At 39.9% G+C, this 25170-nt stretch overlaps 1 protein-coding gene across 1 annotated transcript; it reads left to right on the top strand.

Moving 5' to 3' along the window:
* The first annotated feature begins 15573 nt into the window (after positions 1-15573).
* RERGL (RERG like) lies at positions 15574-24798 on the top strand. Its single transcript, XM_075051332.1, has 5 exons — positions 15574-15713; positions 15869-15925; positions 18347-18420; positions 21075-21223; positions 22361-24798. The coding sequence occupies exons 1-5, from the start codon at positions 15662-15664 to the stop codon at positions 22641-22643; spliced, it is 615 nt and encodes a 204-aa protein (XP_074907433.1). The 5' UTR covers positions 15574-15661; the 3' UTR covers positions 22644-24798.
* The last annotated feature ends 372 nt before the right edge of the window (positions 24799-25170 follow it).

Here is a 25170-nt window from a genome sequence, read left to right as displayed (position 1 = left end):
GGTGCAGAACAAGATCAATGGGTAGGTCTTCCCCTGTCTAGGCACACCCTCATTTAAAAAAAAAGTCTCACCTGCTGCAGATTAACAAACTCACTAAACAGTCCTGCAATCCACAGAAGAAAGGAAGAACTCTAGAGATGAAGACAATCACTAATACTTTTGTGACTTTTCATTGGTGGTGAATTTGAGGAATAATTAAAAAAAAAATACCTAGAGAAAGCATGAAAAAAAATCTCCCACAGTAAAAAACTGTCAAGTTTTTGTAGCACCCAAGGAGTTCAATTAGCATATGCTCACGCTTCAGAAGAATCATCAATGTTTGGCTGCCCTTAAAAATAGCTGTAGTTTCAGACAGCAGACTTAACTTCCACAAAGAGTTACTCAACACAGTATGTGTGGTATAAAGCATGGTAGAAATTAGCACGTCTCTTAAAAATGTGCATCTGTCACATTCACTTCATCATAAACAAGCATGCACGGACACACATTCAGGAACTGGAATGACTACTATTGTCCATGATAACTGACAAAATAGAGATCCAGAGGAACTTCCAGAACTGCCCACAGGCATTGCAAAACACAGGAGTGGAAGCCACTTCACTTTTTTAACTCTGAAACAATAGTCCTCATTTATCGTGTTATTAGAAAGGCGATGCTCTGCTCTGGACTATCTTAATCACTGCAAAGCTTTAAACAAATCCATTTCCCCTTGGTGCATTTATGATGGAAGAGAAGAGCTTTGGCCTTAACTTTAGCACTGAGCATACATTTTAACTACAGTATATTAATCAAACAAGCAGTTTAAGGTCAGCTGATGTATGTGTTGCCTGAGGAGCCACATCAAGATTCTGAGGTCATGGTCAGATTAAGGCACAGATATGACAGGCCAGCATCTGCTGAAGTCCCTCCTGTGATTATATAATGTTAAGGGCTTTTAAATAATAAACTTAATTAGTTCTCCAATCCATATCCCTGTGTAACGCGGTGAACCCTTGAGAGTAAACAAGGAATTGCATGACCTGGGAGGAGTCACCTCTTTCAGGTGTGGTTTCTGAAGTCTTAAACTGATCTTGAAATCATTACTTTATCATACAATTTAAGCACTTTTGGAAAATATATTTTACAATGAAGACAGTTTAGACTCTGTAGTCCCAGACTAAAGCAATCTGAAAACATTAAATCATTATCACAGCAGAAGTTAAGGATTAAAGTGTAGGTTCAGCTAGCAGAAAGTTATAAAAATTGCCCTTACTTCCCCAGTATACACCCTTATCTCTGCAAATCATATCTGTTTACTCTCCTAACAAATAAATTTTTACTGTGGCAGCTTTCACCCTCCAAAGCTAGGACTGACATAGAAAGGCAGGCTGGATTCAGCCATGCACCAGTGACATGTCAACCAAGTTTTAAATGCAGAATCTTCTGTGGACTGAAGCAGAAGTAACAGTTTTGATTTTTCAGACTGAGGCTGACTTTGCAGTTTTGGAAGTCAATAAAAAATGTTTGACTTGTAAACTGAGCAGATTTGGTCTGGAAGTTACTGAGAAAAAATAAATGTAGTGCTCCCAGCATGTCACCTTGACAGGGTCATTTTGCTTTTCTGACCACAATTCTACTTTAAAACAAACCTTTCAGCAGTTGCTCAGTTTCAGTCATCAATCCTACTACTGTTGAAAAGCAGTAACAAAAACTCCCATTGACTCCAACAGGAACAGGATGTGGCTCTTGATAGCACTTATCTTATAAATGATAGTCTTAAGAGACACAAAATGATCATAAAAAATCTCAGTATGATTTAGACAGGCAGAAAATATCCCTGTTGACCCAACTCAGATCACTAGAGACCTACACCCATTTGTTTGCTGTGCAACAAACAGAAGGGTTTATGATTATTTTTTTTTTTATAAACCAAGCCAAGGATATGACAGAAAACAAAAACTACTCTATCTCAGGTGGAATCGGAACATCAGTTTTGTATTAAGGTAGAAAAACTTTGACTCTTAACCATATTTAGCAGGCAAGCACAGGCCCCAGGCTAAGGCTGCATTTTATAAGCTGCAATGGTTCTAAACTGACCTGCAGGTTCTGGGGAATCAGAATCCAAGGCTGTGGGAGAAGTGATGGAGAAGACATTGCCAAGGCCAGTCTGGAACAGAGTCACATGCCCAGCACAGCCACGCCCAAGCCTGTTCAGCAACGGAGCAGTGAGAACCCATTTCATATCACTCCTGTGAAGTACTCACAAAACTCCACTCCTGTCTACCCTCCAGAAGTTAATAGTCTTATGACTTCTCACACATTAAGGTCATGATGTGTGGGCTGCAGGGAGCTTGGCTGTTTCCATGTGAACCAAAATGTAATTTATCATTATTTCCTTTAAGAAAGAATTCAGACATGTAAAATTGGGAAGATCAGTTACTTGGGTTACTTTGTGAAAATAAAAAAAACTTACAGAAGTAACTGTATGGAAAAGTCAGCAGCTGTACTTGTTCTATCTAACAGGTAACATTGCATCAACCATTTCTAAACCTAAGTAATTTCCTAGATGCTCCACGGTCCTTTTAGATGAAAATCCACTTTTGCTAGCTGTGATGTACAATAAGCAATAAATTGCAAGAAATCGCTTTTCCTCCTGACTTAAATAATTTCTGGCAACATCGTTGTTGGCTTATCAGGATGCTCAAAGCAAAATGAACGTTCAATTGCAAATGTGTTAAGTAAGATGTGACATCTGTGCTCCGGGGCTACTCCTCACCACCCTCTAAGTTAGCTCACACAGTCACAAGTCTTTGCTTACCAAACTCAGACTATTCCCCTCGGATCATCAGTTATGTTGAAAACGCTTGAGCCCTTTAAATAGAGCAGCAACATTGTAATGCAAATCATTAAGTTGCAGGACCATTAAAACTCTCCTCTTCCATTGCCCTCTGGGCAATGATTGATTCTGAGACACCAAGAGGCCTCAAAAGAGAAATGAAACAAAAAAAAAAAAGCAGCAAAGATGTAATCAACTCTTATGCAAGTTTCAAATTCAAAATTCATTACCTTCACTGCAACTTTTTACCACAAAAAGTTGTCCCCAGCATAACATGCTAAAATGGATGTATTTTCACCTGTTCGGTTTGTCTGCTCTTGCAAATCAATAGTCTGTTTGATTCCTGCCTTTTAGTACATCTTTTTCAAATTGTCTAGCTCTATCAGAAACAAAGAGATTCTGCCCACCCTACACACTGAGCTGTCACTACTATATCAATGGTTCTGAGCAGTTACCGTTTTCTGTACACTAATTGAAGCTTCATGTAGCACCTGAGCTAATTAAAAAACCAACAAATTAAGTATGAAACAAACTGGCTGTAACTGGGTATTTACATGATGCAGATACCTGCAGATGAATGTGTTTCTATTCTTCTTCTCCCTCCTGCTTATTTCTGCAACAGAGTCAACAGCTGTGGGCACACGAAGCACCTATAACAATTCAAGATTCAGATGTTAAATCCTAAGGTATTTTTTCCTCACAGTCATAAGCCCCATTAGAGTGTCTACAATATGCTCTGTAGTGGTATGTACCTGGGGCTTGTTTCTATTCCTGAATTCCACAATCCTACAGCTAACTTTGATTATTGTTTTTACTACTACTATCCTTACTATATGCATGAGAATAAAATAATTTATAAATTTCTCCTGAGAGTCTATGTGCAAGAACTTCTCACAGTCAAATAAAGTCCAAAGAATGGTTCAGTAATAAATTAACACATTGCCGTCAAGAAAGAAAAGAAAAAAAAAGAGCCACAACCCCAAACCCAAAAGCTTTCTGTGAACATGCTGTTTTCCACTTTTCATATCTAAGCCAGAAAGATGCAAGGTCTCCTATGCTGTACTAAAAAAACCAAACCCAAAACCAGGTGGTTTTCAGTACATTACAGCTCAGTAAGTTTTAATGAAAATAGGTCCTTTTCAGATCTTAGCAACAAGATACACTTTTGACGTGGCACTACCAAGTCAATTTTGAGTCAGACCAGCTCCTACTAGATTTCAGACCAAGGAAAATATTCCATGGCTTTTGTTTTAATTCCAATAGCAATGCTTCTAAATTAGTAACTCTAGCCCTGAAATGCTTACATTTTTTACTGCACCAAGCAAAACAAAATCCCTAGTGAGAACTTGAAAGTAATGCTGGTCATACTAAACTGTAACAATTTCCATTGCCCAAACAGAGAAAAATTCAAAAGGTACATAAACATTATAATTATTAATAGTAATTTGGATCATAAAAATCACTTCAGAATCTCAGTTTTTATCTATATCCAAACATAACCAAAATAACTACTTGTTACCATTTTTATCTGCAGTAGAACTCTACGCCTGAACCCTTATCTTAGACTATAATCATCTTATTCTGATGAAACTACATTTAGTAAAACATTAAGTAGCATTAAATGAAAGTATGATGCATTTAATTAGAAAAACTGACCATAAAAATTTAAACCAAATTGTAGGCTTTACTGTCAGAAGGCTTATTAAAAAAGATCAGGGTTTTAACTGCTAGTTTTCCAAGGGCAATTCTACTGAGAGCCACTGGAGTGTTCTCGCTAGAATGACACACTACAATACACTAATAAGTAACTCTAATTATACTCTACTTGCAAATTCTCTGGGACTATTTTGAAGGCGCACAAGCCTATTAGAGAGTGTGAGCAAAATCACATAGCTATATTATGACTTGACTATTCTGGCCGATAGATTTTGGAGTGCTCAGCACCTTTTCATAGGAATTACATCTTGCAATAACAGTACCTTAAAGAACTTCCAAGGTCTTTTAAAGATGTTTTTTGTGGCTCAATCATAATTGCAGTGAGAATGAACCTAAAGGGACATTCAACTAAGTTTACCATCAAATAAAAAATGTTTCTACAAAACTGGATATTTGTACTAATGTAAATATTACTGTTTCTCTTTGGACAATCTTGCACTTTTAGAATTTCAGGTACCGTGATGCTACCTGAAAAAAGAGAGTGAAACTAGCCATTCTGTGGTCCAATTCATTATAATTTTTTCTAGAGTTTAGACTTAAAGGGCAGGAAGCTCTCTTGTTACAGTTCTATACACACACATAGCATTACATTACAAAAATAAACTTCTAAAAGCAGTCTCAAATTTGATGTCATCAGGTCAGCTGAGTTCCTGTACCATAAGTAACAGAGCACTTTATTTGCATTTGTCACCTTTGTCTATTAAAATACTTTTTTGAAAAACAAACCTTTTAGAATTATAGAATAGCTGAAGAAACCAATAGTTCCCAGGAATTCCTAGGAATAGTTGGAAGGAACCATTAGAGATTGTCTAGTTCAACTCCCCTGCTCAAAGCAGTGTCAGCTAGAGCAGGTTGCTCAGGACTATGTCCAGCTGAGTTTTTAATAGCTCCAGGAATGAAGACACTACAACCTTTCTGGGCAACCTGTTCCAGTACTCAATCACTCTCATAGTAAAAAAGTTTTTTCTTATGTTTAAATTGAATTTGCTGTATTTCAGTTTGTGCCCATTGCCTCTTTTCCTGTCACTGTATACCACTGAGAATAGCCTGGCTTCATTTCTTTACACCCTCCCATCAGGTGATGATAAGATCTCTTCCTAGTGCAGCCCAGGATGCTGTTCACTTTCTTTGCTGCAAGGACACATTGCTTGTTCATGTTCAACCTGTTGTCCACCAGGACCCCAGCACCTTTCCTGTAAAGCGGCTTTGCAGCTGGTCAGCTGCCAGTCTGTACTGGTGCATGGAAATATTTATCTCCAGCTGCAGGACTAAGCTTGTTCCTTTGTTGAACTTCATAAAATATCTACTGGCCTGTCCAGGCCCCTCTGAATAGCAGCACAACTGTGTGATGTATCAACCACTTGTGCCAGCAAGTTTGCTGAGGGTACAGCAAGACACTCTGTCCTGTCACCCAGGTTGTTAATGAAGATATTAAACAATATTGGCCTCATTATTGACCACTGTGGTACGCCACTAGCAACTGGATTTCTGCTGGACTTCGTGACACTGATCACAACACTTCAAGCCCAAGAGTTCAGCCAGTTTTCAGTTCACCTCACTGGCCATTTATTTAGCCCATACTTCATCAGCTTGTCTATCAGGATGGGCAATCTGTTACACCACCTGACTGCCCTCATGGCAGGAAAGATTTTCCTTATATCCAGTCTGAAACTCTCCTTTTTCAATTTAAGTCTGCTGTTTCTTGTCCTTGCACCATGCACCACTGTGAAAAGCTTGGCTTCAACTTCTTGATAAGCTCCTCATAGCTGCTGGGGGGGCTGTTAAGTCCCTCTCCTCACAGGGCAGCTGCTCCAGCCCCGGACCGTCGTGGCGGCCCTCTGCTGAACTCGCGACAGTTTATCCGTCTGTCTTCCATCGGGGAGCAGCAGAACTGGACGTGGTCTTCCAGGCAGGATCTCAGAAGCGCTGAGCAGAGGGGACGACCCCTCTCCTCCCGTGAGTGGAGCTGCTGGCCGCGTCCCCGTCGTCGGTCCGTCGTCCCCATCGGTCCGTCCCGGGAGGCCGCCGGCCGTCTCTGCTGCCAGGGCACTGCTGGCTGGTGCCCAGGTCGCGGCCCCCCAGGACCCGGGCCCTTTCGGCAGAGCTGCTCCCCAGGCAGGCGGGCAGGCAGGCCGGCCCCAGCCCCTGTGGCCGCCGGGGCTCGTCCTCCCCGGGGCAGGGCTCTGCCTTCGGCCCTGCTGAATTTCATTAGGTTCTTATCGGCCCGTTCCTCCAGCCTGTCTGGGTGCCCCTTAGTAGTAGCTTTGCATTCGAGTGTATCAGCTGGTACATCCGATTTAGTGTCGTACGAAAATTATAAGAGTGCAAGATGTCACCTCCTTCAGGTCATGGACAGGTCTCAGCTCAACCCACTGTGAGATTCCACATGTTACTGGCCTCCAGGTAGATCATGACCTATTAACCACTAGCTTCTGAGCCCCATCATCTAACCTGTTTTTTACACATCTGGTTGCCCACCTATACAGACCACCATATCCCAGCATGGATGGAAGAATGCTGTGGAAGACAGCACTGAAGACCCTGTTAGAGTTCAGGCAATGACATCAGTTGCTCTCCCCTTATTCACATATCTGGGTATTTTATAATAGAAGGCAGTCAGGCTGGTCAGATATGAATTACATTTAGTAAATCCTGGTACCTTTGGTATCCATGCTGAGTATTCCCAATCACCTTTCTCTCTTTCATGAGCCCAGAAACAACTTCCAAGTTGACTCTCTCCAAGATTTTCCCAAGAGCCAAAGTAAGGTTGACTGACCTACAGTTCCTTGGATTGTCCTTTCTGGGTTTTTCTTGAAGATGGGTGCAAAATTTAGCTTTTCCCAGTCATCAAAGACATCCCAATCTCCATGACCTTTCAAAGAAGATAGAGAACTCTCTCAGCAACCTGGAATGTAGACCAGCTGGTCCCATGGACTTGTTTAGCTAATATTTTCCCAACACTGCGTAAGTTGTTTCAACTGCAGGCTACTTCTGAAAGTAGCAGGCGTGCTATCCATCTTGCGTATGGCTACATACTCCCACATCCTTCTTTATACTGCTGTTTGTGTCCAGTGTTGAGTCAAGTCAGTTAATTGATCCAAGATAAAACCAAATGCAATAACTGTTTTTTAAATTTATTTTTATATTGGATCAGCAAACTGATGCATTCAATCAAGGGGCCACAAGACCCTAAGATTTAATGCTATGGAAGTCATAAGAATCCACAGGAAGGAACAGGCAAGAGTTGGACACAAACTATCTTCTATCAGCTTAAGATGAACATTGAATCTTCTCTTGAGTGTTTTCCTGAATCCAAACCAAGGCAACCACAGAGCTGGAAACAGCTCTGTAGTTTTCTGAAATGTTTAGATTCTGATACATTTAGCACATTGTATTTGGAGACTGAACATCTCCTGTAGAACAAGAATTTATGAATAAATGTTGACTATTTTAATAGTCTACTTTATTCCTCTAATACATAAACCAGTTTCAGCTTGAAAGCACTCTGAACTTCACAGTACTAATCTAGCAGAAATTAGTTTAGCAATTGCTTATTTATGTTGAGATCTAATACAAACCTAACCTAAAAGATACTAGTATATGGTGCCATATAATTCACAGACAAACATTATAACACATATAACTCAAGCAAACATTAAAAAATATATTAAATATATAATAAGAAAACATAAAACCTTTAAAAAGAAACTGTGTTCCTCCTTCTCACATCCCATAATGATTCAAGTCATGGATTTGTAGAGAGATAAGCCTCACTGGGGAAAAAAAAAAAATCCATCCTCTGCCTCATATATACTGTTCAAACACACAGATTTTGCAGAACATATCTACAATCAAAAAATGCAGGAGAAGTGATTTTGAGTTGCGAGAACTGCAGATGACAAGGAACATGCTCAGTTGGAGTCTTCCTTCATCTCTAAAACAATGGAAGCAACCTCAAGCCTCTCCTGCTTATTGAAAGAGCCGACATTAAACTTGAAGGGCCCCAAGCAGAGGGTAAGACATTATAGCTCAACACTAACATTTTAAGTACCATGCAGAAAGACCTTACTTCCATTACAGAGCAACATATTGCACGTTTACTTGAAATAAGAACATATATGTTGGCATTTTATTGCAGAACAATTAAAATGCTGCAAATTTAAACACTAGTTTATCTCCCTGTAAGTTATTTGAGAACTCTTAGTAGGTCTTTCATCATGATGTAGACTGAACAAACATCAATGACCACTAGGTTAGGTATCATTTCCAACCCTAATCTTTAATAGTGACTGGCTCTCTAATCAATTTCAAAAGTTCATTACGGTCTGGTTTTCCTACTTCATTGTCAGGAAAACTTGTAATGTAATGCTGTGCTGGTATCATCTGTTTCCAGGGCCCTATTTCTTTCATATATTTTTGGGAAAATAGATCAGTTGCAGTTCCTGCAATTTTTGTGTATAGGACACTTGTTTCTAGATTGTGGGAAAAATAATATAAATACAGGTTGGATTGCTTTTCTAATATGCTAAATCCTCTTCACATCACAAAACAACATATTTTTTTCCTAAGGAATTAAAAAAAAAACAAACCACAAAACATTAATTAAATAAAGTGGTGATTATGTTTTTTCTTTCTTTCCTGGAAGTAGTCAATTCTTAATTGCTCCTAGTATGCAAATTTATGATTTTTTTTTTTTTCTCCAAATGATGGAAATGGTAGAAGTACTTTTTCACTATGTATTTTTCTGAGTGTGATTTTTTTGACAGCTCACTAGTTGGATATTTTTCCTTTTTTTTTTTTTTTTTTTTTTCTTTACATGTGTACATCTGAAGAGGCAGAACAACAGAAATTATGAAGGTACGTGATGCTAATCTTGTACGTTATTCTAGCCAGAACACTCCAATGTCTGTTTGTTAGTGGAATTGCCCTTTGAAAATCAACAGTGGTCATCCTGAAGTTTTTTTAATAAGCCTTCTGATGCTTAGGTCCAGACTCATTAGGAAAACCAAGACAGATTTTCTATAATTTTGACTGTGAATGGGAACTTGAATGAAATATTTCCACTGTTGAATATTGCTTCACAGTTTCTCCATACAACAACAAAACTTGAATGCTTCTCTTTTACTTTAGTCTATAAGCACAACCAAAGGCAACTATTTTAGGATCTTAATCAGAGCTTTAAGAACCAGAAATGGTTTAAAAAGAACAATTTTCTTTGGTCAAAATTCTTATCAAATCAGAGATGGAAATTTAGGTGAGGGGGGAAAAAAAAAAATCAATGCACCCAGTAACCTGGTGGCAAATATTATTCTTGCCTGGAATGTGAGGGCTCCTTAAAATATACTTTACTATAGCTTTTTTTTTTTTAACTTCTTGTATAAATAGAACAGCAACAGAGAATAAAAACTCTTTTCATCCCTTAAGAGCACTGCAGTCACCTGGGATGTGGGAGATAGAATTTTAAATTCTTGTTCTGATTGAGGACAGGAACTTGAGCTTGGGTATTTTAAATCTTAAACAAATATTCCTCAATGACAAGCTTATTTAATTATTCTAGCATGATACTCCCTGTCTTATTTTAAAACTCTTGCAAAGCATATCTGGAAAGTAACTATTTTTCTTCCAATGTCAAAAGGGGGGAAAAAATCTTCAACACTTTGAATTATTTCAAGAAGCAATATTGTTTTCTGGCCAATTCCATTACAGAAACAGATTTCAATTTTTTTACTTCTGAGATTATTAACTTCCTCTGTATATTGTGTTTAATTTGTTAATGTAAATTACAGAAATTAAATTCTAGTACAGACCACAGTCGAAGATGTTTGTATTTTTGTTACAAATAGATCTGCATAACTTGAGATAACATTCCCCTAGGCACTAAAAATAAAAAAGTGTAATCTTTATATTGGGATTTGGGTATAAGCACCCTCTGCAAGCATTCAGCCTTGCAACTCAGGTTTTGCTGAACTTGAATTAAGTTAAATGTTTAACTACACAGAAGATTCCTGTTTTCTGGAAAAGTCTCTTACATGAGACTCAAGCAGAGCAGAATTCTGCCTAAAATTAGAATTTACAATAATTGTACATAAGGAAAATATATACCATTTAAAATCCCTTGCCTCTTGTCATTAACACCTTAATTATTCAAGAAAGATTTTTTTTAAAGCTTCCATATGGCAGTCCAAGCCATATGATGAGACTATTTTTATGCTTTAATATTTGCATTACAGCAAGATATAGAGGGTTTTATCATGTGCTAGTCCCTTCATAGTTATACACTCAAAAGATAATCTGTGTCCCAAAGTTTGTGTAGAACAGATGTTAAATAAATAGATGGTTTATGTACTTAATTACCTAAAGTAAGAAACTGAAAATCAAGTTGACAGTTTATCTTGCAGTAATGTAATGTTGGTGTGGGACTTCCACAACCCAAAGTACACTGTTTACCCAAGAATCACACAACCCAGTTTTTTAAAGATTCTGAGCATACTTTTCATGAAGAAAAGACATGTATTTATATCAATAATAGATAATACATGCTATAAATGTTTAGGTCTAGATGTCTCAGATTTCATTCCCACAACATTGACCATAAGCTATTCTCACTAGACTACGTGGTGTCCAAACTTTGTTTGGCAGCAGAGTCCTATAAGTGTTTGACCACCTGCGTCCACTGCCATGGCTGGGTGTAAGGTAATGGCAGCTGTAACAGAACTAACCCTGTCATACTGTCCTTGCTCCTAAGGGTTATCAGCTAGGAGGCATATCACGAGACTGCAAAATCCTTCATGATACCATGGGGTATATGCACTTTCAGAGTCTGAGAAAAATGTGTGAGAAGCTACGAAGTTTTGTTTTTCACCTCCAATGTGACTTGACTACTAATGGTACTTTATTGTAGATGAAATTTGTAATTTCTGCTAAAAATCCCATTTTCTCATGGCCAGCAAGATAAAATTTCAATCACTGAATATGACAAATTACCTCCAAGAACAGTTCACTATTTTCAAGGGGAAAACAGCAGTTTTCATCCTTTCCACTCTACCATGCAAAGAGAACACAAAGTGAGATTATGCTGTATCATGTCTTCTTTCTGTTATGAATATATACCTTTGAGTATCCCACTGAGGAATGTACTCAAGTCTATAGATGATGAAAGCATCACATTTAGCTGAAAATCCTGTTCATCTAGTTTTGTTAGTTTTGTTGTGGCTTTAGGTCTCTACCTGGCCAGTTCACATGCTATGGAAGCAGTTAGAGTAGCAGATGTAAAATTTACAGTGCTCTACCTGATGATTTGGTGGAAAGTGGGCTTTACGAGACAGATCTTCTCTGGAAAACATTATTCCATAAGCCAAAAAGGAACTAATACTGCAGGGATGCAAACCTCACCAAGATTTAGAAATCCTATGCCATACAGAGCAAACAGCTGGCACCTCCTTCAAGCCAGTGGTTTCTAACTGTGCTTTTTGGATCGAGGCATTATGGTTGTACACAGAGTACAGATTGTCATATACTCCCAATTCCACCTTATTTCCAGCAGCTAAGCTGCATGAAAAAAGCTAAAAAGGAAAGTAAATGTTTTTCTGATGTTAATTTTCTCCACAAGCAGTTTTGCCTCCCAGAGCTCTAGCATCAAGCTGTAGAAGTCCTGATCTACAGAACTGGGAATGAAATGCAAAGTGACCTCACCTGAACAGTGAGGTGACCTGATCTGCAGACTTGTGAAGACTTTTAGCTTAAACAGTTCAAAATCAATCCTCCATCATGTTGAATGCAAAAGTCATTTATCTGGTTAACAATTTATTTCCATGATACCTATCAGAAGCCTATTATTTTCATAGCAGATCTTTACACATATAAAGAAAGTTTACTCACTTCTAACTTGAGCAGCACAGAGCTGACTCATTTTCTACCACCAGGCCTGAAACTAACACATACGCTTCTGCTCACTAGAGAGATTGACTGTTTTCTATGCACCTCTACATTTGTACAGACATTTACACCCATGGGTAACGAAATCAAAACCATTCCAGTACAGAGGGATGGCCAGCAAGGATTTAGTAGTGGAAGGAACTGAAACAGACAATTGTACAAGATGCAGTTAAGGACAGTCACACTGAAAGAAAGCAAGTGGCTGAGGCAATTTAAAGAGGCATTACTACTGCATCTGCCACCCTGTTCAACCAGAGCCACAAGTTTTTATATAAAAGGCCAAATCTAGGCAAATAATTCATAAAGAATGTATGTTTACTTTGCAACATTTCTTCTAACATGATACTTTTCTTCAAGCTTACTGTTATTCAAAAGGTTTCAATAAGCTGATCAACAAAATGTGCAATGTGAAACATCAAAAATGGCATTGTTTAGATGGGTGAGCAGCTTTTGCAGTTGAGTTTTGTATGGGAATTCATGCAAAAGAAACTTGAGATTTTCCCTCCATGTGTGACAGAATTAAAAAATATCTCTGTATATACACTTGCAAAATGCAAACACAGCAGTAGTAACAGAAAATGGATTAAACAGAAAAGTTTATGAATAAGATTAAAGTTAACTATTTTAGAGTGGATATTCAGAAATTCCTTCCATTATAAATTTTCTCAATTGCATTTATTTCTGGGAAGTGATGGAGAAAGTCTTTTAGAAAAGAAATGTCCACGTTGTTTAATCTTCAATTAGAATTTGATTTCTCTAATGGTTTAAGGAATGCACATACAGAATATACACAACAAACTGCCTCAGTCTTCTTAAGAAACTTTCTTGTATTACTAAAAGAAATAAAAGTTCCACGCAGTATATTCTTTAACATGGGCAACATCCTAATTTGATTATCTCTTTTACTGTCTAGGTGAGAGAAGTGTTCATGTAGTTAAGTCCTGGTAATGAGAGAGTTGGATTCTGTGTTTCACTTTGCTGAGGGTATAAAATAAGAGTTTGGACAATTTACATCCCAAGTACAACATTCAGTACTGCAGCATTAGATTTTGAACAAACTGTCATATCCTTAATATTGATGCCTAAGCTTCCTGTACAGTGAAGTCTCTCACCTTCTGATTTTGCTTGCACTCGCTTGGCTGCAAGTGTCTGAAACAGACCCGAGTCTTCCTTCAGTTACTGGGAAATCTCCACTATAGCTATATCACAGAATTCATTGAGCTGAAACAATATGATCATTTCCCTGTTCAGTTTCACAACACACATGCACAAAGAACCATGCTGGCCTACCATGCCACAGGGGCAGGAATGAGTGACAGGACTATAATAAGCCAACATTGTCATGAATAAGCAAAGAGTAAAAAAAAACAGGGAGGAGAAAAAGCCAACCTGAGGAGAGCATCTCCAGCACACTCCTTCTGGGGAGTTAACCTCTGTTCTCCTGTACCATGGACCATTTATAGGGGTTAAAACTGTGTTAATCAGCCTTTTGTGAGAAACCAGGTTGAAACCTCACACTTAGGCTTAAAAGGAATGTCAGAACCATTTATTTAAATCGCCTGCAAAAGTCACAACCTTGATAATGGGTGCACATAGATAAGCAGTTTTAGGCTTTCCTGTTGCAGTGGTTTCAATGTATATGAAATTGTAAAATAGGAAGTTGTGCCAGTTATACCAACATTGACTCCAGCCTAGTGATCTCGGCATCCTGCTATTTCAAAAACTAATGTTAAAATAACCATAAAAGGTCAGACTAAAGTTCTTTTTAGACAGTAACTTTTGTCTTGTGACTGAGCAATAGCAGAAAGCTACCAAAAAAACCCCATAGAGCAAGATAGGGGCATCCCCTGAACACACCTCCGGCCATTAGCAACTTTTAAGTCAGGGACTTTGGAGCCAAGTTGTGCCTGTGTGTTTATTCTTAAATATATTTTCCTCCACTAAGCATGTCCTTCAGCTGTAACAAACATATGTTCAAATATCTTGTCTGCCTTTTTTTTCTGAGCTCATGTAAATCTGTTTTATCTGTAATACCAACTAGCAAGCATACTGAAGCAGTGCTTTATTAAAGCATTTATACAATCCACAAGTTTCATCTGAAGAGAGTAAAAATATCAGAATAAATAAATATATTGAAGTTATAGAAACCAAATAAAGTAAATAGGAACAGAATAAGTATACAACTGTAACCTGGATGCTAGAGCAGTCTCCTATTCACCAGTGGACTAGCTTAACCTATACACCCAAGTATGTTGTGTATTTTCAGAGCTAAACAGCCATTAGGGAGCACTTGAGGAACCTCATAACAAATCGGGTGTACAGCAGACGCAGGGTGTCTTTTCTGTGGGTTTAGCCCTTTGTGCCTCACCTTCCACATCTGTTGTATTTTCCTGCTTCAGAGGAGCGTCACAAGCCTCAGCTAAGCACCATCCACCACATAACTTTACATATAAATTCAATAAAAACATTCACAGACATAAAAAGGCACGCCCATGTAAGTTTTTGCAAGACGAGAGGTTTAGGGAGCGATCAGTTTTGAAACCTGAGGCGGAGAACACCAGAGAAGCGCAAAACACTTATTTTTAGCGAGTTACCTCAGAAGCATTTAAAATTAAAAAAAAAAGAATCACTTCAGTTTCTTCACTTTCACGTTCCTGGTACAAAAGGATGACAGCCTGCAAACTTACAGCAGAAGTAAACAAACACCCCCCCCAGCTGGGGAATGTCTTTTCCTTCTCTCTTTCCCCGCCCGTTCCCCCCTAGTTTCTAACCGCTTTGCGCACTGCGGGGCCCAGGGTTCGGACCGGGGGGAGGAAGAGGAGGAAGAGGAGGAGGAAGAGGAGAGGGAGGAGGAGGAGAGGGACCCGCCGGCCAGCCTCACTGGGGAGCAAATCCGGGCCGGGCCGGGCCGTGTGGCGGGAAGGCCGCCTGAAGAAAGTTTGCGCGGTGGGTGGGGGACGAGGCGGGGGCACGGAGGGGACGAGGAGCAGCAGGAGGGTTCCTGTCAGAGAAGAGGAGACGTACCGACCCCCCACGGGGAGCTACGGCTGCCGGCCTCGCTGGTGGGGCGGGGAAAGCCGCCGGGGGGAGCGGGGAGGAGGCGGGCAGCTGGGCGGTGTCGCCGGGGGGCCGCGCCCGGCCCCGGCGGCTATAAAGAAATGGAGGCGGCGGGGCGCGGCGCGGCCTGGCGGCGGTATGGCCGAGGTGAAGCTGGCCGTGCTGGGCGGTAGCGGAGCCGGCAAGTCGGGTAAGTAAGCCGGGGAGGGGGGCGGCGGCGGCGGCGGCCGCCATCACGGCCACCCCCGGCCTGACTTTACCTCAGGTCTGGCAGAGGGGCAGGCGCGGGTCGGGCGGTGAGGCGGACCCCGCTAAACCTGGCGTCTGCTTCCCTCCCTCCCGCAGCGCTGGCGGTGCGGTTCCTGACCAGGCGGTTCATCGGAGAGTACGCGTCCAACGCCGGTGAGCGCCGCGGGGCCGCCGCCGGGATCCGCTGAGGGGGGCGGCGGGAGCGGGCCCGACGCTTGGGGGGGGGGTGGGCGCCGCGTGGGGCCTCCACTCGGGGCTGGGCGGTGCGGGATCCCCGGGGAACGCCAGGTGGGCGCGACGCTTCCCTCACTTGAACGAGAAACTGGGTAGAAACGCAGTTTCACAGAACTTTTCGGGAAGATTTAAGTTTTCGCTTGCTTATCAGCCAGAGCTCCTGATGAAGTAGGAGCTTTGAAGGCGGGAAAAGGCAACCCGGGTATCTGCGGAGAGATCACGTAAAACTCCAGTGGAGCACCCGGGCACGGGGGCTGGCGAAGTGCTCATCGCAGAGCGACTCTGAAGGGACTTGGGAAGGAAAAGATAACCGGGCTGCATGTGCGAAGCGCGGGTAGATTATAGTAAGCTGAATCAGAGAGGAGATAAAGAAGTGAGTAAAGAAATAGACTGAAGAAAAAAAAAACAACCTCAACACATGTTCTATTGAATATCTCCTTCTCAGCTCTAGAGGAGAGGTGAAACAGATTGTTTATCAGGCACTACTGGTTAATCAAAGCATAATGCAAAGCCCCCTGCTTTTGCAGGAATGCACTGATTTGATAGCTTTGTGGAAAGCCTCGCCATGCTGAGGATAGAATTTCTCATTCATGCCAGAACAAATACTCTGATCCTTAAGACTTTTAAGATCTTGGAAGATGGCAAAGCAGGACTTGAACTTTCACATCCCAGGTAGAAGCACTATTTAACTGATACACAAACACCTTTGGAAGTGTGCCGCTCCAGCTGATGGGGCAAGAGAAGTCCCAAAACTTAACAAGGAATGGAGATTGCTATCGACCTCACTTTCCCTGCCAAAGTGAAGGACTCTTTCCAAAAACACTTCATTACAAAATTTGGAGTAGCTTCCCATGATCCATAAATAAGAAGTAAAATGGAAGTAGTAAGCTGAGTTGCACTGAATATATCCAAATGAACTTACTCTGAGAGTGGAGTTACAGTTGTACATAAATGCTCTACCAATAATTGTTACTATACAAACACAGACTGAAAATGCAGTTTGTGTCCCAGATGGTTTATCTAGGTCTAAACTGTCACATGTGAGTTATGTAGTGCTCTCTGTGCTCCATGCATGTTCTAAGCCACCTAGCTAAAAACGGGTTTCCTTGTTCTGAGCCTCCGATGCTGCAAGTCTCAGAAAAGGTGTGTCAAACCCCCAGAACAATTTCATTTGTGAACAAATGTTTGTTGGAAGATAAGTTTAGCTCTATTTCTAGAGAGGAGAAAGGGAGAGGAAAGTGGGAATATGGGTGATAAAATAAAGATCATCCCACTGTTAGTGGAGTCAAAAGTATTGATTAAAAATTTGTTTAATTATGGAAACCATCAAGGGGCTGCAGATTTTATACCCTGAGATGCTTAGGACTCACAGTTCATCATCAGATGAACTCTTAACACGTGCATGGAGAACGCTTAAGATGAACATGGTGCTGAACTGAAGATGCTGAGTTCCAGAGATCATAGACCTTATCTATGCCCTCATTACACATAGTTTGAAGTGTATTTTAAGTAGCGTCAGCACCAGTTCTTGTCTCTGTAGTTCAGTAACTTTGAGAAATTATACTGTAGGCAGCCTGTTGACAACTAGTGCCATGAACACAAGTTGGTTACACTTGCTTAGAACAACCTGCTGCTTAAAATAAGAGTGATAGTCTGTTTGCAGCAGAGTTCCCAGGGTTGCTAGTGCTGGTGGAGGGTCCTAAATCTGAGAACTGATGCTACAGAAATATTTTAAGATCTAGTCTAAGGACATGATCCTGTAAATACTGTTGGCCTAATGCCACCTAGTATGAGAACTCTTAAAGCACCGGATTTCATGGTAAATAAACTTTATTACCAAATAATAACTTTTGTACAGAATCAGAACTTACATGTAGGCTGGCTTACTAGTTTCATAATCTTGAGCCTTGGTATCAAACTGAGTAGTCATCAGCATTTAGCTGATTCTGAGCATTGTGCATCCCCTTTGCCTCCATTTTGGAAGAGGAAAACTAAAACTATTAATTGCACCAACGCTTTGATGAGAACACCACAGTGAACCTGGTGTTGGTCAGCCTAAGGGACTGGGCAGCTCAGGTGTTACAAAATGAAATAGGTTTGTTTCCAGTGTGTGTAAGAAAACAAACAAAAAAAACCCCAAACCCCCAACAAAACAAAACCCAAACAAATCCCCCTTCCCTCCAAAAATAACTTCCAAAAAACCAAAACACAAACAAAAAACCCCAAGCAATATTCAAGGAACCCTCGGTATTACCGAATATCCCCTTTGCCACATTTTCTTCTTACCACCATCCCCCAGTCACTAATGCTGGTTTTCTTTGGATACCATGTATCTTTTAGAATGCATCTACACTAAACACTTATGCCTGGATGGGAGGCAGATACACTTGGAAATTTATGACCCTTGTTCACAGGTAAGAATTTTAGAGGGCAAAGAAAAGCTGTTCTTCATTCTACCTGTGCAATGGTAAAAAGGGTCGGGGGGGTACAAACTTTTTGTCTGTTCTTGGAATTTGTGCTTGCTGTTTTTTTGAAAAGACTGAAATTTTATAATTGCTGTGGCTCAGAACTGCTGAGTACTTTCCCATTTCATGGAAGAAACCCTTAATTGCCTAAATTTTCTGTAAATGCTTTTGCATTTTGGAATATTACTAACAGAAATAACTTCGCACTTCTGCCTTATATAGGTAAATACAGAGATAAGTTATAGGATTATATGCAGTTTTCTCAAATACCCTAAATGGATGAAAATTAGCTCATAAAGCAAGCAGTTTATTAAATGTCTGCAGAAACAGTCAAAGTAGGCAGGCCTGGAAGTAAGATTTGCATTCACAGAACACATCCAAGGAAAGCCATAATGCAGGCTTGTACGCCTTGACAGCTGAACTTTGATCACAATAAACCACTTTGAAATAAAGTTTTTTGTATTAATTTCTTTCCCACTATTACAGGAGTAGAGAAACTTGGGTACTGTGTAATACTTGCAGACCTAGGTAGGTCTGTCTGGCTAATCACATTAGCTTGCAAGGTTCCCTTTTGGGCAGCAGTCTTGCCTCTTATCAACAAGGATAATGAATGCTAATGCTAAAGCCAAAGCACTGAAAGTCTGATGCAGACTTAAATTCAAGGACTTAAAAACTTAACCCAGTGAACGCATAAAATGAACCATCAAACAAATCTACCTTCCTCAAGACAAGCAACAGCACTGCTTGTCCTAGAGCAATGGGGATCCTGAAACAGCCACTGTACCATGCAATGCTATGGAGTCCTCCCTTGCCATACAATCTGTTAGAAGCTACTGTTCTCTGGACTTGCTTCCACCTATCACAGACCCTTTTCCTAAGCCCACCTATAGCTTCCACTTACTGTCATATTAAATCCTGTGGCGTGTGAACAACTGTTTATTAAGATACTTGAAACACTGGGAGCGGCAGCTAGCTAGGGTAAAGCTGATTAGACTACATTATGGGTAGAGACTTCGGTTGCTACACTTTGGGCACCTTTTTGCTTTTAAGGAGACCAGAGATCATTTGTGTTAAGGGCAACTCCTCTCGCCAGCACTCTTTGAGCTGCCTTGTACTAGTTATTCCGTAGGAACAAGGCCTAACTTTAGCTGTTTGCTGCTTTCTTCCTGACTTCTTCTTAGTGCCTGCAGAGTAGGTAGCAAGTAGTGGTGGTATTGCTTTTTTTCTGATAGGACTGGTGATTCTAGAAAGAGGTGGATGGGGTATGGAGGTCCTGTATGCCATCAGAGCTGGGGAAGAAAAGCAGGTCCCAAGAAGAGGCCAGATTGGGGAAGGAAGAGTTGCCATTTTTGTTTCTGCTTCCTGAAATCTTCCTGCTCTCTGAGGCTTCCCTCTAGTCGCTGGATCCCTGTTCTGCAAAGCTCACTGTCCCTTCATCCATCTGAGAAACAGCTGTGACACACACAGGTTACCTTCCCTGCCCCTAAACCTGCTGCAGAATCATCACAGCATTAAAAAACTGTTGTATTAAAGATACTGAAGTCTTCAGAGAGTTCTGGAAAACTTATTTCATCCTTTTTCTCTCATGCATCCCCTTTCACTGCCAGCATTCAGTTACTATCACTCATGGTAAGTTATAGCCTTCCCAGTCCAGCTGTTTATGATGCTGCAGTGCTGCCCTGATGCTGAGCTGATCAAGGCAACCAGGGTGGGATGTCAGTGGAGAGTATACGTTGCACATAGCAAAATATTAAACTAGTGAGGGAATAACTTAAACAGTCCTAAAATTACTATTCAAGATAGGTTTTTTGACAGAGTAAAAGTCATATTTTTATTTTTTTCCTGGTCAACTTCCAGTATTTTACCAATCTCGGGTCACATGGTCTTGCTAGCTGCTGCCAAATCATCTGCAGGGATAAGCTAATTTAAAATAGTTTTTAAGTTACATTCCTTAGCTTAATGGGACAGTTTGCAGCTGTTGCTTTCTAGAAATTATAAGTGTGACAGTTTCTTGGGGTGAGGAGACTCAAGCATTGGTATAACCTCATTATCACTTGAATGACTTTTGTTACTAGTTTTATTAAAGTCAACTGCAGATTAAATGGAGATTTTTTTCTAGCACTCTAGAAATTTATCCTGTGGGTATATACTGTTTCAGACTTGAACAATGTAAAGAAGAAACAAAACAAATGAGAAACAAAAGAAAATAATTAAGCTTACTGTAGTCAGAATATTGGGAACATGCAAAACAGCTTTAACCAGAAAGTGCACAAATATTGATGGCTCCTGTATGTTTCATTCTCATGTAACTCTTCTGAATGTTTAGCATAAGCAATGGCTGTACAGGTTATGCAATTTTACTGCTTAAACAAAGTGTAAATGTTTCATAATGAACTCATCAGTGATCCAAAGTGCCATTTGTAGTAATCGTTATTTATTAGACTTTTGGAGCCGGACTCACCTGAATTCAATGCCAGCATCTAGACCTATTAGTATCTTTTGCAATAAAAGATACAGCATTGTTACATTTACAGTGACAAAGAAAATGCTCTGAAGTGACAACAGTAACATTCTTTTTGCATGTGAATTTGAACTTCTTTCAGCCACAGCGGGGGAAGCTCTCCCTCACAGATGAGCTCCACTGGGCTGATGGATTTATCATTGTTTACGACATCAGTGACAGAGCATCATTTGCATTTGCTAAAGCATTGCTGTACAGGATCCGAGAGTCTCACATAGGACCTTGTAAAAAGTAAGTGGCATTAATTTTTTTTTTTCCCTCAGCAAACATACAAAAGAGCTGAGAACATTTCTGTGAGCTGTGGGCGTCCTAGTAGCAATTAAAGTCCAGCAGCATCCAAGTGGCATAACACAATACTAGCAATAAGGTACCTGAAGGTAAACTGTGTTGCAAATTGCAATCTATTTCACTGTATCCAAAGCCAAGTACATCAGGATTTTTGCTCTTATTTCTTACAGCACTACTATTTAAATAATTACCATAAATTTGTCTGCTGTGATTTACATGGGCAAAAAGCTGGCATAGTCAGTCTATGCTTTTACTCCCCCACTCTATTACTAATGGATATGCAACAATGTGGGGGTTGAAGAAAGCATTTCCCACAATAAAGGAATCTAATACCATGAATGTCTCCTAAACTATGTTTAGGAATGACTCCAACATTATTTGTGCACATGGGTGACCATATGGTAAGAAACAAACTACTTACTTTCAAAAAGAACTACCAAAATTGCAAGTCTGAGTATATGTGGTGGTGTGTATTCCTGCATCAGTCAGCTGAGGTGCTTTCTAAATAAATGAGAGTGAAATCCTTCCCTTATATCAGAAGTGGAGTAAAAAAACCCCACTTTTCTGTCTGTTTTACTGCTGACTTTTCTTAATTAAGGTTTCTCTGGAAGGAGTAATTTTAGCAAAAGCTTGGAATTACAATTCCTGTGTATTCTTCTGAATTATGCCACTGATGCATCTCTTCGACTCTATTCTGTTACCTACAAATGGAGATAATGATCAGCTTGCTTCTTTGTGAAGTCCAGGAGCTGACAATATACTCGGCAGTACAGAGTATGAAAACTGTAGTGGATGAAAAAGACATGAATTTACTGAGTAGAGGAACCAAAATGAAAACTTACTGATAGAGAATAGCTTGTCTGGAAAATCCTTTGTTGCCCGACTATAGCAAATGGTAAACTATAACTCTACCTGGCAAGGTTAGGGGGTTGGTTTGTTCTTTTGTTTTGGGGTTTGGGTTTTTTTTGCAATGCCTGTTATCCTGAACATACGTACTTCTCATACACACTGAATACAGCACAGCACACAGCACAGTATTGTAACATACCTTTTCTCTAATCGGAACCTTTTTAATTTCAGAATGGTCGAGTCGTCAGTATTTTTGGTTGGTAATAAACAGGATTTATGCCACATGAGGGAAGTTGGCTGGGATGAAGGACAGAAGCTGGCAATAGATAACAAGTGCCAATTCTATGAACTGTCTGCAGCAGAACATTATCAGGAAGTTGTGGCGATGTTCATGAAAGTCCTGAGGAATATCACCTCAAATTTCAAAGCGAAGGAAAAGAGACGACCAAGTGGATCAAAGTCAATGGCCAAGTTAATCAACAATGTGTTTGGAAAGAGAAGGAAATCTGTGTAAAAGATGGTTAGTCTTGAAGTAGGAACAAGCTGAAATAATGGAGCACAGGCAGCTCTTGGGATTCAGTCAAATTCCTCCAAAGGTCAATGTCTGGAGGAATAAGACAGTAGAAAGCAAAGGCAGGAGATAGTATGGTCAAGTGAACAGGGTCTAGACCTAAAAGACCTGACCTTCTATTTCCAGTTCTACTACAGATTTACTGTGTTAGGGCTATGTCAGTTAAAATCTAAGCTGCTCCTCTCACCCTTTATCTCATAAGTTCTTCAAGGAGAGTTTCAGTCTGTATTTATTCAATACCAATATGGTCTTGGATAGAGCTTCTAGGTGCGACTGAAGTATAAACAGTAATTCCGATAAACCCAGCCCTGCTGATCAAAATCTTACTTCAGAAATCTGAGAAGTAGTTGTTTTTTGGACAAGAACACTTGCACTAAAAAGAAAAGCTAAATACTGCTGCTTCATGTGATAATGTATTTGTATTTAACTCAAGAAAGGATGGCTCACATCCTTGTGTGCCTAAAGGTGCCTAACACTTGCTGAAATTCATGTGAATTAAATGCTTAGACACCAAATCTACAAAAGGTATTTACCTGCAAAGCTGCCTTGCAAAGGCACCAGAAAGCAGATAAACAAAGCAGTATTGTCTCCTGTTTCAGTATCTTTTTTGTTTGTTTGTTTTGAGTGATGATAGAAAGTAGGGAGGGTTGAGGAGGATGGGAACTTAAATGTTAGTGAAATGTTAGTCAGTGAGCATTGGACAGTTTTGGCAATGTCATAATTTTATGGCTAGGGACAGCATAACATCTTGGGCTGATCCCTTTCACAGAGCAGTTTTTGTGGGCTGTAACAAAGTTTCCTTACCTGTAAGGTGGATGTGCCTGTTCAATTTTAGATGGAAGGGGAAGCTTGAAAAGCACATGGACTGGTATAGAGCACAAGTTCTTTAGGATGTCTGCCTGGATTTAAAGGTCAGCCTGCTGGTAAGACCTGTGCACCTAACTTACACAGAGAGTTTTTCCTAAGGACCAATGTCTTTAAAACTAGTCATCGCTATGGTATTGAAATGCCACTTGAGAGACCCCTAAGGAATATGTTAGCTACACTTTTCAAATGTGGATATTAAACATCAGACAGGTCTAAATATGTTGTCAATTGACATTCAGAGCTCTTACTGTAGACAACTAAATAAGGGCTTAGCCCAGCGTGTTTGAAAGTGCTGTGCTCATACAGAAATTATGAAAGGGAAGAGCAGTGATCTGAATATGAATTACTGCCTCCAGCCATTCCAGAGGACAGCTGGGATTCAGTCTCTGTAAGTTGCTGAGTTGAAGCCTACCTCTGCTCTGAAATTTTACCTGCATTGAAACTAGTAAGATTACTTTATCAGTCACAGCAGAATACTGATTTTCAAATGTCCAACCCCATAACATAAAAAACTACATAATCTTAGCATTACTGTTATAAAATAAAACTAAAGCACATTTTAATAAGCGTTGACCAAAGATCACTTCATTATTTAAGGAAAAGATACTGTTTATTTCACTTGTTTTAAGACTACAAGTATTGGAATATAGTTCTCAGTGTTGACAGGCACAGTGTTGCTTTATTTCTATGCAGATGCTGCTCTGCCATATCAGGAGTAGTGTATTTAACTGTATTGTCAATATCTATGAGGCTGAACTTGAAGACTACTCATTTACACCCTTCAGCTTTCTAGCACACATGGAATTCCAGAACTACTAACAGACTGTCGATCTGTCAGGTAGCTGTATCTTGCTGGCTCTAGCACTGCCAGATTCAAGAACTCTTATCTGTATTTACTGCTATGGTATTAAATAAACTGGATATAAGATGGATGTAGTAATGCTTTTTTTATTTTTTTTTTTCTTTACTGTGGTATAAAGCTATAGAGATTTTGTTTTGACTGCTGTAAAAGTGAAGCAACACGCAGATCTGGAATTCAAATTAGAAAAAGTAAATCAGGGAATTGGACACTTGCACAAAAGAGAGCCTCTAGGTGTGTTTCATGTATACAATGAAGAAGTCTTCATGTACCTTTATGCAGTGAACAGTAGGTAACTTTTTTTAAAAATCTTTTATCCTTTAAAAATTTGTCAAGATAGCCATAGAGAAGCTATTTAGTTTTTATTTGCTCATATTAATAAGAATGTGGACTTCCAGATAGTTGGAATCTGCAGTATACCCCACAGTTTTCCTTCTTTTTTTTGTCCAGATGGGCTAAGTCTTGGAGCACAAAGTGGCTGTCTTCTGGCATAAGTGCTAGGTTGCACTCACCTGAAAACCAGCTGAAACAGCTGCAGGATGCATTTAGACTTAAGCATATTAAAACACTCAGTACAGACATAATTTGGTGTTTTTAGGATGAGGATTTCACTTCTCTTATTGCTGGTAAGTACAGATGAATAAGAGTGCAGAATTTGGGAAGGAATTAAATTTTAAAGCAATAAAGCAGATATACATTCTCCCTTTCTAAGTGTATTTTATTAGTATTTATTATTTTTAAAAT

The sequence above is a fragment of the Buteo buteo genome, chromosome 19 (assembly GCF_964188355.1).
Source record: "Buteo buteo chromosome 19, bButBut1.hap1.1, whole genome shotgun sequence".
In the NCBI taxonomy this organism is placed as follows: domain Eukaryota; kingdom Metazoa; phylum Chordata; class Aves; order Accipitriformes; family Accipitridae; genus Buteo; species Buteo buteo.
The sequence above is the reverse complement of the archived record's forward strand: the minus strand, read 5'-3'. Positions and strand labels throughout refer to the sequence as shown.